The sequence below is a fragment of the Dendropsophus ebraccatus genome, chromosome 1 (assembly GCF_027789765.1).
Source record: "Dendropsophus ebraccatus isolate aDenEbr1 chromosome 1, aDenEbr1.pat, whole genome shotgun sequence".
Classification (NCBI taxonomy): Eukaryota; Metazoa; Chordata; class Amphibia; order Anura; family Hylidae; genus Dendropsophus; species Dendropsophus ebraccatus.
In genome coordinates, this window is record NC_091454.1 from 40,188,253 (window position 1) to 40,202,825 (window position 14,573).

Consider the following 14,573-nt stretch of genomic DNA (forward strand, 5'->3'; position numbering starts at 1 on the left):
CAATGTGATGAGTAACGATAAATCTGCCGCGAAGCCTTAACATACACAGTACCTAAAGTGCTACATTTAGGCTCAGAGCCTATCATAAGCTTTGATAAATATCTGCAAGTATTCATATTTCTTTGAACATGAGGCACATTAACAATAAATCTATGGTTGTATAATTTAAACCCTATATTACTAGCCCAGTATCCTCCTATAAAACAGCTCTCTATGTGATGAGGGTTAAATAATGTTCGTTTTGAAATGATTGTTTGGTTTGCAAGGACAACTTCTTGTGACATTGTATCTAGTTTTGTTGGAATTGCATAGCAAGCAAAAGTAAGACACTTTCTAGGTCTCTTCCGTAGTCTACCAAGTCGGCATCATATCCGGAAACCACATTCTTCCAAGGTGCTTTGAAACTTCACAGTGAATTTGATCCAGATTGTACTTGTTGTCTGGGATAAGTACTTCCTCCATAATAGAAAGTTGTGTAAGTCTCCTTCCACACATTTTTACAAACTCAACAAATGCGCTGCAAGTCACTTCGCACTCTCCGAGTCCAATGGCGGTCAGGTTTTTACAACGGTCAGCGATACGAATCAGCTCATCGTCCAAAGGTTGAAGTCCATTTGCACAAACCACAAGCTCGATGAGTCTGGGACAGTTCATGCCGATACGACCTAGCATTGCTTTGCTCACCGCCCGGCCAAAGTAGAGATGAGTAACTGGAGTCTCTTCTCGGAAAAATGCATCAAATTCCTCTTCATATAGGAAGAAGTACATAACAATATTGACCTTCGGAGAGTGTCTGATGAGGGCGTCCCAGCTTTGCTTCTTTATGGTGTGAAATTGTGTTTGACCTGGATTTTCACTGACTACATCAATACGAAGATGTTCAAGACGGACATGTTTTTCAGTCGAAAGGGCCAACAGTAATTCATCGCTCAGGAGATGGTAATTCAGGGCAAGTTCTCTTAGTCCATGACATTGATCGGCCACACACAAAATTCCTAATTGAGATAAAAGAGTATAACATGAGAAAACTAAAGCGCTATTGAGGGTCTGGGTCCAACAAGTCAGAGACGCAGTCCAACTTGACTGTGTCCACTTCCCCCTCTGTGTCTATGAGACCTGGATCGCCCCATAGACCTTCATCAGACCTTGTCTAAGAATTATCTGCTATTAAAGCAAATTCATATGTCATACAGACACAGAGTATCCCTCCCATATTAAAGTGGCCACTCACATAGGTCAGCATAACCTACCGATTTCAATGGAACCAGCCAACCCTCTAATGCATATAAGATTTTTGGCTGATGCCAGTTCAGTTTATGTCCCACGGAAAAGGACTGCCCATCTTAAATTTCAACATGCATGATTCTTTTTTCTCCAGAAGAACAGCCCAAGGGCCTGGCAGTGGCTTATTTAAAGGAAACCAATCCGCATGGTTGTGCTGATCTGGTTCCCTCAAGCACCGTATAGAGCTACTGTAGCTTTAGTAGTAGTAGCAGTAGCTTTAGCAGGCAGAAAAATACGTTTTATTCTGCCGCATGAAACAGGGAGAGGGACGGCAAATAGTCATTTGGGCAGGAAGCCACCCAGGTCTAGTCACGGCGTTTTCCCTGACAGACAGAGAGAACCCTTAGTGGCCCCTCTACCTGTCAATCATTGCTGCACTGCTTGCCGACCAGCAGAGAACAGTGACTAGTCCTGGGCGGCTCCCCGCCCAGATGACTAGGTGCCGCCCCTCTTCCTGTTTCACGCAGCAGAATAAAACTTGTTTTTCTGCCTACTAAAGCTACAGTAGCTCTATACAGTGCCTGAGAGAACCACATCACCACAATCCTACTGATTGGTTCCCTTTACGTCTTTCCCTGTCTGAGATCCACTAGTAATAAGAAATGGTATAAAGGTAATACAGCTATAATATCTTACCGGCAGGTGATACATGGGGGCAGCTGCTCATTTTCAATAACTTCAAAGTATCACTGTTGTTTGCAACTAAAACCTTTAAGGAAGGGTCATCCACTGGGGTATCATCAATCTTTATTGAAGACAACGACTTTGAGTTGACAAAGACTACGGTCAGTGCAGATACAAAGTGTGACTGAAGTAAAGAAGACATTATGATTGATTATATAGCATCCAGATATTATAACTACAGGTTTTATATCATTGTCATTCATTAAAGGGATGTTATAAACATTAATCTATTTCCAGCCCGTTCAGCCATTCAGCAGCTGTAGAGTGACCTCGCGGTCGGGTACCACAGACTGGAACAGCATGATGTGTGGACAGTGTTGCCTTTATCCACCCCTCCCCAGCCATAGCAAAAAAAGCCCTCCTGCCTGGAGTACCCCTTTAAATCATACATGCTGCAGTACCACAATGTATGCGCATTGTCAGACTTCTTGTTACTATACGAATTATGGGGGAGATTTATCAAACATGGTGTAAAGTTAAACTGGCTCAGTTGCCCCTAGCAACCAATCAGATTCCACCTTTCACTCCTCACAGACTCTTTGGAAAATGAAAGGTGGAATCTGGTTGCTAGGGGCAACTGAGCCGGTTTCACTTTACACCATGTTAGATTAATCTCCCCCTATATGTCTGGCAGGTGCAAAGCCAAGTATACAGCTAAAGATAGGGCCTTGATACAGGTGTGCCCATGGATAATTCTAACATGCTGCATAGTCACGTCACAGTCACACCTTCCCTGCTGGGAAGCAATAGGACACAGGGGGTATGGCTATTTTTAAAGGTCCATTGAATCTTGTTGAAAAACGGTGAAAGGACGACCCAAAAAAAATCTGTGTGAATAATTTAAAATAATATCCGTTGTCCTCTTAATAACGGGCACCGATAAAGGTCCTGAACATTATTTTGCTGTCCGGGGGAACAACGGCTGTTATTCTATGCATTGTGTGAACTAACGGCTGTTGTTTCCATAAACTTCCATAAAAAGCATTGAAGAATACATATGCTTTTTGGTCTGTGGCAGCAATGGGCTTGTCTGACCACTGGGTCTCTTCTCTAGAGATAAGAAAACCCTTAAAGAGGACCAATCACCTAAAAATCACTGTCCCTATTATCAAAGGAAATCTCTCCCTAAGTCTATCTATGAAGATACAGACTGCCTGTGCAGTCTGTATCTTATTCCTTTACCCAATTCTCTTGATAGCTGAACGAAGGCCGGGGCGCCGCCATCTTGATGACGTCACTTTGCATTTCACCGCTGGAACGCAAGTGACGTATTCAAGATGGCGTCGCCCGGCCTTCCAGCACCGAACAAGAGCATCAGGTAAAGTATAAGCTACAGACTGTAAAGGCAGTCTATTTATGAAGATACAGACTGCCTTTGCAGTCTGTATCTTATACTTTACCTGTTCCTCTTGTTTGCTGCAGCAAGGCCGGCACCGCCATCTTGATTACGTCGCTTGCGTTCCACCGCTGGAACGCAAGTGACGTATTCAAGATGGCGGCGCCCGGCATCAGACTGCAACGGACAAGAGGATCAGGTAAAGTATAAGATACAGACTGCAAAGGCAGCCTGTATCTTCATAAATAGACAAAATGAAGATACAGACTGCTGTTGCAGTCTGTATCTTATACTATACCTGTTCCTCTTGTTCGGCCCGGCCGCCGCCATCTTGATTACGTTACTTGCGTTCCACCACTGGAACGCAAATGACGTAATCAAGATGGCGGCCGGCCTTGCTGCCGCTGTGGATGACGGGAGCTTCCTGTCTCGAGCCGGCTCTTTTGAAAAGAGCCGGCGCGAGACAGTGAATTGAAAAGTTAATAAAACAAAAACGCGGCCGAAAAAATAAATAAAAGTATTTACAAATGTAATTAAATAAATAATTACATTGAATTAGAAAATAAAAAAAATAAAAATTTCTTCCGTGATTGGTTCTCTTTAAGCACGATTTGGTTCATCTGAACCGGAGCATGCAGCATCTGATTACTGGCGGCTGAAGAAGTTGGATACAGCCCTAAGACTGCTTGGAAGACATGGATACAGCCATAAGTAGAACTCCCCAGGGCTGCTCAGCTTGTTCAACTTGTTCAGCCACCGGTTATCTAAATGCTGCATGCTTGAGGTTTGCTCATCTCTCTACTCTTCTCCTGTGGGTGCTGGTGTTGTGGTGGCGATGGCTGCCATGTAGCATAACACCTTCTAGGTTAAGGACCCTCTTGAATGAGATGGCCATAAAGTGGCATATGAGCTTATACAATTGGATCAAAATACGTACTTATGACTTAGTGTTAATTTTGAAAGTTTTGCTGAGAAGCAGTAGATATAGATGAGTGGTCTTTATGGTGGACACACTTTGACCACCTACCAGTAGCGAAATTAGAGGGGGGCAAAGGGGGCGGTCGCCCCTGGGCCCACCAAGGCTGGGGGCCCCCCGGGCCGGTCCCCCCCAGTACACTTAAGGGCCGCAGAGGCAGGGTGTTAATTAGGCTGCTCTGCCACTTTAAGGCTGCCCGGAAGTAGTGGCCGCTGCACTCAGGGCAGACACTGCAGCTTCCTGTCTGTGTGTCTGCTCACTCTATACCAGGGCAGAAGAGACACAGACAGGACCCCCTCCTCACAGCCCGGGCCCCTCCCCCACTCCCTCACTACCTCCTCCGGCTGCTTCCTGCTCTCGTGGATGTCGGGACAGAAGAAGAAGAGGGGCCCAGAGTCCGACTGTGAGGAGAAGATCAGAGAACTGCACCACATGGCCCCCTCAGAGCTTCCCTGCAATTACAGTAAGTGCTGTGTGTCCTGGGTGCATGTGATGTGTGTGTCCCTGGGTGCATGTGATGTGTGTGTGTGTGTCCTGGGTGCATGTGATGTGTGTGTGTCCCTGGGTGCATGTGATGTGTGTGTGTCCTGGGTGCATGGGATGTGTGTGTGTCCCTGGGTGCATGTGATGTGTGTGTGTGTCCTGGGTGCATGGGATGTGTGTGTGTCCCTGGGTGCATGTGATGTGTGTGTGTCCTGGGTGCATGGGATGTGTGTGTGTCCCTGGGTGCATGTGATGTGTGTGTGTGTCCTGGGTGCATGGGATGTGTGTGTGTCCTGGGTGCATGGGATGTGTGTGTGTCCTGGGTGCATGGGATGTGTGTGTGTGTCCCGGGTGCATGGGATGTGTGTGTGTGTCCCTGGGTGCATGGGATGTGTCTGTGTCCTGGGTGCATGGGATGTGTGTGTCCCTGGGTGCATGGGATGTGTGTGTGTGTGTCCCTGGGTGTATGTAATGTGATGTAAGAAGAGATAAGTAAAACTTAGTGTTTAAGGCTATGTTCACACTACATACAGTAAGTTCCGTAGTAATCATGGCCATTGTAACAATGGCCGTGATTTCTACGGAACTTATGTAGTACTGCCTTCTGAGGAATCCCGGCTGGAGTGTATGCACATAGGTAGAGTTTATTTAGTAGTGTTCTCAAACCTGTGACAAAACTACAGCTCCCATCATGCCCTTCTGGCAGGAGATACTGGGGATTGTAGTTTAGGAACAGCAGGAGGGTCACATGTTGGAGAATACTTTACTAAATAAACTGTACCCCTAAATGATTGCTTCCTAACAGTGGCTCCTGAGCTGTTACCAAACTAAAACTTTCATCATGTCCTGCCACCAGGGTACAATGGGAGTTGTAGTTTTGCCACTGGTAGGGAAACCATAATTTAGGAGGGAGGTTTATTTAGTATAGTGTTCTCCAACATGTGACCCTTCAGTCGCTACAAGACTAGAACTCCCATCATGTCCTGACATAATGGAGGTTGTAGTTAAGGAACAGCTGAGGAGACACTGGTTGGAAAACAATGATTTAGGAGGTCAGTAGTAAAGTACATTAGAGGGGACAGTGGTACAATACATTAGAGAGGACAGTGGTACAGTACATTAGAGAGGACAGTGGTACAGTACATTAGAGGACAGTGGTACAGTACATTAGAGGACAGTGGTACAGTACATGAGAGAGGACAGTGGTACGGTACATTACAGGGGGCAGTGGTACATTGTAGTAATATAGTTTAGGGGGCAGTAGTAATATAGTTTATTAGGTAGGCAGTGGCAAACTACATTGTGGGCACAGTATAATACGGGGACAGTGGCACTGTTTAATATAAAAACAGTTCATAAGAGGCACAGTTTATACAGGGGGGCGGTGGTACAGTTCATTAGGACAAAGGGGTACCATTTATTTAGCACAAAGGGGGGGCTAACTGCAGATGGAGGCACAAAGTGGGGGCCCAACTAGTGTTGAGGGCATAAGGGGGGGGCTAACTACAGAGGGCAAAGAGAAGGAACACAACTACAGATGGGGCATGAAGAGGATGTCTTACTACAGATGAGGACACAATGATGGATCCTAACTACAGATACAGGCATAAAGAAGGGATCTAAGTATAGAAAGAAGCACAGAAAAGGAAAAATGACTACAGATTGGGCTTCAAAGAAGTCTCTGTTACTGTTTAAGGGCACTATGATGGAGAGTTTGTATAGAGGTGGTTAAAGGTGCTGTAAAAGTAAGGTGCTGAAGATGTTTGTCTGGCAGATACTGCTGTGATGATTTGTGGTTAGAAGAGTCTTCACAATGAAAAAGAAAAGGAAACCTGACCCACTCTCATCAGAGAAGACGTCACCTGTGAGTCACTGGATGTGTCTGCACTTTACTTACACCTCTATTTGTTTGGGGTCTACTGAGGTTCCCTATGGGTAACATAATAGGTTGGGGGCCCACTCAGACTCACTCGCCCCCCTAGGCTGAACCCCTAGCTACGCCCCTGCCACCTACTAATAATCATTTCTTCTTACAATGCTTGGTAACATGCCCTATAATAGTTGAAAGTTTCCAAAGCGTAGCATTTCTTATATTAAACTCCTATGAAATGGCTGTTCACTTCACTGTCACTTATTCCTTTATATATAATCTGATACCACAGGAGAGGGATCCAGGTCACAGACGCTGGAGCTTGTTAAGATGCCAATTCATCTTTCATTTTGAATTGCGTCCAAATATTCTAGTTTTAACAAGACATTTCTGGTTTGCAAACACTATCCCAAGATGCCGCACCTTAGATTACATAGTCACAAGTAACATCATGCAAGTGGAGGCGATAGGGTTATTGGGAGCATATTGTAATGTATGGCTGGCGTTATGGGGTCTGAGTGTTTTCCATAGCATGCACAGCTTTGCTCATGTTAAAGTGTAACTGTCATTTAAATGTAATTTTTCAGAAATCAATAAGTATCAATAGTACAAGCGATTTTAAGAAACTCTGTAATAGATTTTATTAAGAAAAAGAGTTTCATTCTGTACTTCTGTTTTCCTAGGTCCCCCCTCACTTCACAAGAAGCAGGATTTATGTGTCCATTATGGTCTATGGAGAGGGGAGGGGTCGAGGGGGGGTGAGTGATCACAGAGAGGAAAGAAACAGAAGTCCTGCACAGCATAACACCCTGCAATCTTCTCTCAGCAAGTTCCCAGATAAGCAGTGACCTTTCTGACCTCTGAGTTCAGTGTTTTATGTGCCCAGTCTGCAAACTGTACAGCTGCTTTTCTGCTCTCCCTGCTTACTCATCCTCCTCAACCCCTTCCCCTTTATAGGTTATAATGGACACAGCAAACCCATCTTCACTTTGCTTCTCTGTAATGAAGACAGATTTGCCTGATAATGCACAGACAAGAAGTGAGGGGAGGAGGCTTAGAAATTGTTTTTTGAGTACAGAAAGAGGCTTTTTTTGCCTAATAAAACCTATTACAGATTTTCTTAAAATTGCTTGTACTATTGATTTCTGCAATAAAAATGTAAATGATAGTTACACCTTAAGCTTTCCCACCTCCATGAAAGACGTTACCATGGTAACTGTGCACTCACTATTGCCATCGAACACAGCGCGTTCATCGTTACTTAACACATATTGAAACTCTATAAATCCTGTTAATTTTACCTTGGAAACGTTCATGAAGCTGGGCTTTGCTGTGGATATTAATCCAAGAGTTTTAATGGAACAATTTACGAGCTGAGAAAGAATGTCGCAGGCTGCTTCTGCCGACTCTGTGCAGCTATCAACCTGAAAAATAAAGAAAAGGCCCAATTCAGTACATAGTCCTCCTATCTATGTTGAGGGAGTAAAGATCAAAGCACCGTCTGGGGAGAGGAAGGAGAACTGTGGCAGAGATCACCTTCTCACATCTATGTTTTAGAAAAATAATTACATTGCAAAAGACACTGATTCCTCCATTATTACTCCTGGAAATTTACAGTATATAGAAGCTTAGAACTGGGCATTGCCAATCTGTTTGTCAATAGGGTGTGTCATTACACAATCAATGTGACAGTGTCAAAGTGTAAAGGGACACATCTTATTATAAATGGTTACACCCAATTGTCAATTTATTCACACATTTCCAGGCAAACTAAAAGGGGAACCATGTAACACAGATCTAAGTACAGTATTTACTAAAACACATTGGGGGAGATTTATCAAACTGGTGTAAAGTAGAACTGTCTTAGTTGCCCCTAGCAATCAGATTCCACCTTTCATTTTTCAAAGAATCTGTGAGGAATAAAAAGTGGAATCTGATTGGTTGCTAGGGGAAACTAAGACAATTCTACATTACACCAGTTTGATAAATCTCCCCCACTATGTGAGCTCAAAGGTCCATTATAAAGTAAGCTTCTAGGCGAAATTGAGATTGAGATTTACAGTATATACATACTTCTGCTAAACGACTGTGTATAATTAGTACAGGCATAGGGAACATTTGCAAAACTAAAATTCCCATCAAGCCAGATTTGGGTGTGCATGCATAATAGTAATTGTAGTTTTGCAATAGCTGGAAGGTCTAGGTTCATCCCTGAACTAGTAGTTTATCCAAGAAATCCTCTGTGCATTTTGGTTTTAGGAGTCCAGTGGGTGGTCCAATTTAGGAGTAGGACCGCCCAGTGAACCCCTGAATCCTGAACTGATTGAGGAATAAATCTGCTCAGCTCCTGTATAGCCCTGCTCAGCTCCTGTGGTGCAGTAACCCAGTCCTGCCACTACACAATGGACGGAGTCAAGGCCTCAGTCCTTGTATTTATGTATTTAGACACTACATTTAGGGTTTTATTATTCTTTTATGGCTTATTATGAACAATACCTTGAAACTAACATACTGAAGATGATCAGCATGTTTCTTAATGATTTGCTGGATGAGATCGGGATGTGTAGACTTCAGGTACGATGTAGCCGGCTGGTTTAGTTCAAACTCAAACTTTCTCCATAACTCAGGAATATGGAAAACTTCATTCCAACGGCGACAGACAGATGATGCCCGAGCCCTGTCAACAAGTGGAAGGTACTGAAAGATATGCAAGACAACATGGTGCGGCAGACTTGCCCAGTCCAACATGCAGGACTGCATTTGAGATTTCTGCAGTTTAGGTGGCGGAGTGTCCTTTTTTTGTTTCTTTATTCTTTTTGGTCCTTCAACAACTTGGCTGTCAATAGTAACAGTGAGTCTACCTCGTTTCATTCTGGAGAGGAGAAACACAAGAAAGGTTAAAAAAAAAAAACAGAATTCATTTTACTTTTTCTGCAGCATGTCAACCATTGTTGTTATTATCACCAGTATTCCATGACATGAATACATACATATACATATAGGACATATAGAGGGGTCTCATGATCCCTCCCCTTTGACTTTGAGTTTAAGTTTCTTCATACCTCCGTAACCTTCTATGAATATAGGCTTGCCTAACCTGCAATAAAGGACTCTTGTATCCACCTACCCAGGGAAGACCTGCCTCTTAAACTCTCCCTACTGACCCCGTGGCATAAAACAGCGAATGAGACATACGTACCCCCCTCAATCTCCTTGCATGCGCGATATTCCAGTCCGAGCTGTGTTCCCGTTCCGCCAGCTTTGACTAATGCCCCGCCTCCAGAGCTGAGCAGGGTGTGGGATGTCAGTAGAAGCCAGCAGAACAAGAACATAGCTGCTACTAAAATATCACACACAGGTTATTGTTAAGGCAGTAGGGAGGCAGACAAAGAGTCTAATTTATTTAAAGGGTAACTATAATATTTAGCGGGTGGCTATCAAAAAACCTGCCGCTGCACTCTAGCCACACTCTCGATGCATGCACGCACCAGAAACAGATTCCTTCAAGCATTGCAATCAACTGTGCTGCTGGAAGGAATCCGTATCTGGCCTGCATTGGCAACGCGGCTGGAGTGCAGTGGCAGGTATTCTAGGTAACCTAGTCTTAAGATGTATTGAGTATATCAAGGAAGCCAAAGTCTATAGAGCCATTGAGTGAGTAATCTACAACCACTTACCAGAGGTGATTATGGACGTCTGCCAAGACTCTGGTGATAGAATTCCTTTAAAAACCATAATGATAGATTGCTGGTACATCCACCAAGCCATCTTGTTGAGACAAGGATGGGATCAGTTACTGAGGCCCTGTCTGGCTACTTTGGGTGTGTATTAAGATCAGAATTTTAAATAACTTCTTTTTTTACAAGATATGGTTGGTAGACAAATTCCAAATGACTGTGATGGATGTTGAGACCCTGAGAGATCTTCTTTACAGCTCATCAAAGGGGACAAATCCTGTACTTTCATCAGTAATGCCTTGTATTTCTTCTTTTTGACCTAACAAGTGATACCATGAAAAAGTAGGCACTGCTATGGGGACCCCCTGTAAACCTAACTTTTTTTAAATATGTGTCTAGCTGATATATAGGGCAAAATAATATATGGCTTTAAAAATCCATATCTTAAAGCGACTCTCTACCCACAATCTGCCCTCCCAAACCACAGGTGAATAAAAACTACTTTTAAACTTGCAGCCCTGTGTTAAATTGGCGTGGCCTAGAGTGTCAGTGCCCTAGGCTTCCGACGCCTCTCCGTCCCTCCTCCCGCCCTTCATTATTAGGAATGACCCCGGGCAGAATTTCTCCTAATCATCACTTGTCACCTGTGCACTGTTCAGACAAGTGATGAATAGGAAAAATCCTGCCTGGGGGTGTTCCTAATGATGAAGAGGGTGGGGAGGAGGGACAGAGAGGCATCGCAAGGCTAGAGCACAGACACAGGGCTGCAAGTTTAAAAGTTGTTTTTCAGGGCAATAACTGCATCACCTGCCGAACGGACCCCAGGACAGATCTTGGATTGAAAGCAGCTATCTGACAGTACAAGCGGTTTGGGAGGGCAGATTGTGGGTACAGAATCGCTTTAAATATTCACAGATATATTCACGTATAGATGACATATAGTCTGGCCGGGGGTCATCTGATTTATTGAAGTTATAGGTTTTAAACCACAATGTATTGAATTTGAATTGAATTTCCAGTTGTGATGATGTAAACCCTCCTGAGGAATACTGATTTTGTCACAAACCAATGGGCAATTTAATCTGTTCAAAGATTAGAAGGGACTGGCACACTGTGGTGTTTTTTCTCCCATAGACTTCAATGGGATTGTTCTGGCTGTCTCAAAAACGCCATTGCTGTACCTTTTGTGACAGCTAGGTCATGTGATGGCAAAGGAAAAAAGTTCAGCACACAAAACCGCCTAAACCACAAAAAAGATCATTCACACATAAAGTCAGAAACGCTAGACAAAAATTCCAGAAAAAATGCATGGGTTTTTTTAAAAAAATTTCTTTTTTTGTTGCGTGAAAAAAATTAGGACAAAAAGTGTGTATGAGGGCACCCTTACACATATAATGGACCTTCCCTGTTCCTATGGAATTCTGGTCAAAAGTCCACACAATCTGCTGTCAGATAACTGGACTTTCTTTGGCCAGATCTCAGGCACATATTCTTTGAGGGCCTTAAATAGGCCAACTGCAGCACAATACAAACACCAATCACTGATCGATGATTGTTTAAAGAGCCTTTACATGCCTTCACTATCTTGCAAGCAGGACAATATCAACCTAGGGGGCTGATAATCACCCTGTGCAATAAGATCCTTATGATTCAATTACCTCCACCAACTAGACTAATTCAATTCAATACTGTCCCCTTGAATTCAATTTTGGGTCTTAGGGTCTGTCCACACAAGCAAACATGCTCCGATCAATGAGATTGGCGCTCATTTGCAGTGCCTTTACGCGGCACAACTAATCAAGTGGCCATGCCCCACAAACATTCCCTGTATTGTTTATGCACCCATTTAAATACATTGCTACCGGCTGCACACCCCCTTTTTACATTTCCCCTGTTGTGGCCGATAAACAATGATTTCTGGGACTGTTTAAAGGATGTGATCAGACGATGAATGGGCGTTTTCCCGCTTCTAGGCTGATCACTGACACTTTTACGTTTGGTGATTATGGGCCAAATAAGCATTGCTGGGCAAACTTTTTGCCTATAATTATCCCCTGTAAAAGGGCCCTTAGACATACACAAATCTATGTTGATACCTAACTCTTATATTTAGCCTTCTAAAACAATTGGTAAGACTATGTTCTATTCCCCTTTTTCCCTTTGTTCTCCCCTTTTTTTCCTCTTTAACTTCTGTAGTATGATCCTACTTTTTCAGAGTTGGAATTGTTATACAGTTGGAATTGTTATACACTGATGTTCATGGCACTCTCTGATAGCTTCTTTCCATTAAAAATGTTTTTACCATTTTCCTTTTTACCATTTTCTATGTTTCATTAAACGCCTAATAAAAATCTAAATTTGAAATGAAACTGCAAATAATAGTCTGAAATTATTCCCAGAATGTTATTCAGCAATCATTTTAACTTAGAGCATTACTGTCATTTAAAATAACTTTTGACATGTTGTACAGACAAGGCAAACCTTTAGATCGTTTGGGGTCTCGGTCCTGAGAATCCCTCCAAAAGTTAAAGAAGCATTTTTTTTTTTTTTTAATTGTTCCCCCGGATGCAGGCTGACACATATACGTAACGAAGATGATCAGTATCCCGCAGCTCAGCTTCGTTCCCATCCAACAGCGCCGCTCGCATCCCGCTGGAGGTGACCTCACCACTTTTTTAACTCTTGACCCTCTTCTGGCTCTCATAGAGATGCACTGGAGACCCTGGCTGCTGAGTGGCCTCCTTAGCTGTAGAGCAGGAGCTGAAGAGGTCACGTGGGTGCCAGCAGACTCTGAGCAGCGCCGTAGGACTGGAACAAAGCTGCGCCGCGGGACACCAATCACCATTGGTAAGTATATGTGTCAGCCTGTGGCCGAGGGAACAATAAAAAAAATAATGATAAAAACAGAATGCTTCTTTAACTCAGGTTTAACTAATCTAAGCTTTTGACATGTCTGTGCAAAATGTTATAACTTAACCAAAATGTCAGTAATGCTTTCGATTGAACATTCCCTTTTAAACCTCATGTCGTTCTGGGCTAAACATATCTTTATAGCTGCAGTAGCCCCATTTTTCTGATACAGAGCTCAAAATTCCCGAAATGAACCTATATAATGTATAAATGTAAAATCATGGCTCATAATATAGACCACTAGAGGAAGCATTGGAGCATATTACTGACACATTTAACTCAACAATACACCACAAGGCAACAATCTCCTTTGCTGCTATAGAGGCATTTATCATTTAACTCGGTCCACGCAGGGGATTTTGAGCTTCGTATCAGAAAGTGTCAATGTCGTTTATTTTTTTTTCCGAAATCAATAGTACAGGCGATTTTAAGAAACTTTGTCGTTGGGTTTATTAGGCGAAAAAAGCATTTTTATCATGAAAAAGCAGTTTGAAGCTCTCTCCCCTGTCTTCTAACATTGTGTATGGAGAGGGGAGGGGTGAAGGGAGATGAGGCACCAAAACAGGACAACAAAGAGTTAACTTACAACAACACGACCCGGCTATCTCCTCTGACAGTCCGCACTGACCTCTCTGACCTCTGAATACAGCTTTCACCCAGCTCCTGCCTGTAATCCTTTGTTCTCTGCTCTCTGCTGCTGACTCATGACCCTCCTTCCCCCCTCTCCATAGCACAGACAGGGATGTGTGTCACAATTTTCTGATATTTTGCAGTGAATGGAAAAGAAGAGGGAGGGGGGACCTGGGAAAAGTCTTTTTAAATGCAGATAATGGAATATTTGCCTAATAAACCCAAATACAAAGTTTCTTAAAATCGCCTGGACTATTGATTTCTGCAAAAAAACCAAAAAAAAACGACATTGACTCTTTAAACAAGAGAGAAATCATCTTCCAACCAAAGTAAATTTAGAGATGAATAAATGGTGGTGATTCACTTTTACGACAATGAAACAAGGGATGGACAATCTGTTCCTGTTTTTGTACAGTAAGAAGTGATTTCCATATTGGGAAACAAATTTCTTACCTAAAAAACGCTTCCAAGTTATAGCTTGTACTTGATGAATGAACTGAGGTAACCGCTGCCATGGGGCATTCACCAGCATCCGTCCACTTTGACCTCCTACCTCAGCAGAATACCATAAAAACAAGCCCGTCAGAAAATATATATAAAAACTAGCACAAGACATGTAACACAGACCACAAACCAGACAGTGACTAATATATGCAAAGTACATAAATGTCCATGAATTAAAAAAAAATGGCATACCAAAAGGATAAAACAGAAAGTATAATA

At 43.0% G+C, this 14,573-nt stretch overlaps 1 protein-coding gene across 2 annotated transcripts in view; it reads right to left on the minus strand.

The window, feature by feature from the left end:
* Positions 1-227: 227 nt before the first annotated feature.
* Positions 228-14,573, minus strand: part of LOC138773403 (F-box/LRR-repeat protein 21-like) — a 28,348-nt gene continuing 14,002 nt past the window's right edge. Inside the window, exons 3-7 of one of the 2 annotated variants that reach the window (XM_069954108.1) lie at positions 14,304-14,399; positions 9,130-9,505; positions 7,935-8,057; positions 1,921-2,092; positions 228-995 (exon numbers count right to left, since the gene is read on the minus strand). In XM_069954108.1, the coding sequence (XP_069810209.1) occupies positions 352-995; positions 1,921-2,092; positions 7,935-8,057; positions 9,130-9,505; positions 14,304-14,365 (1,377 nt within the window). In that variant the 5' untranslated portion in view covers positions 14,366-14,399 and the 3' untranslated portion in view covers positions 228-351. The remainder of the gene's footprint in view (positions 996-1,920; positions 2,093-7,934; positions 8,058-9,129; positions 9,506-14,303; positions 14,400-14,573) is intronic. The other variant, XM_069954109.1, reaches the window with a different exon arrangement.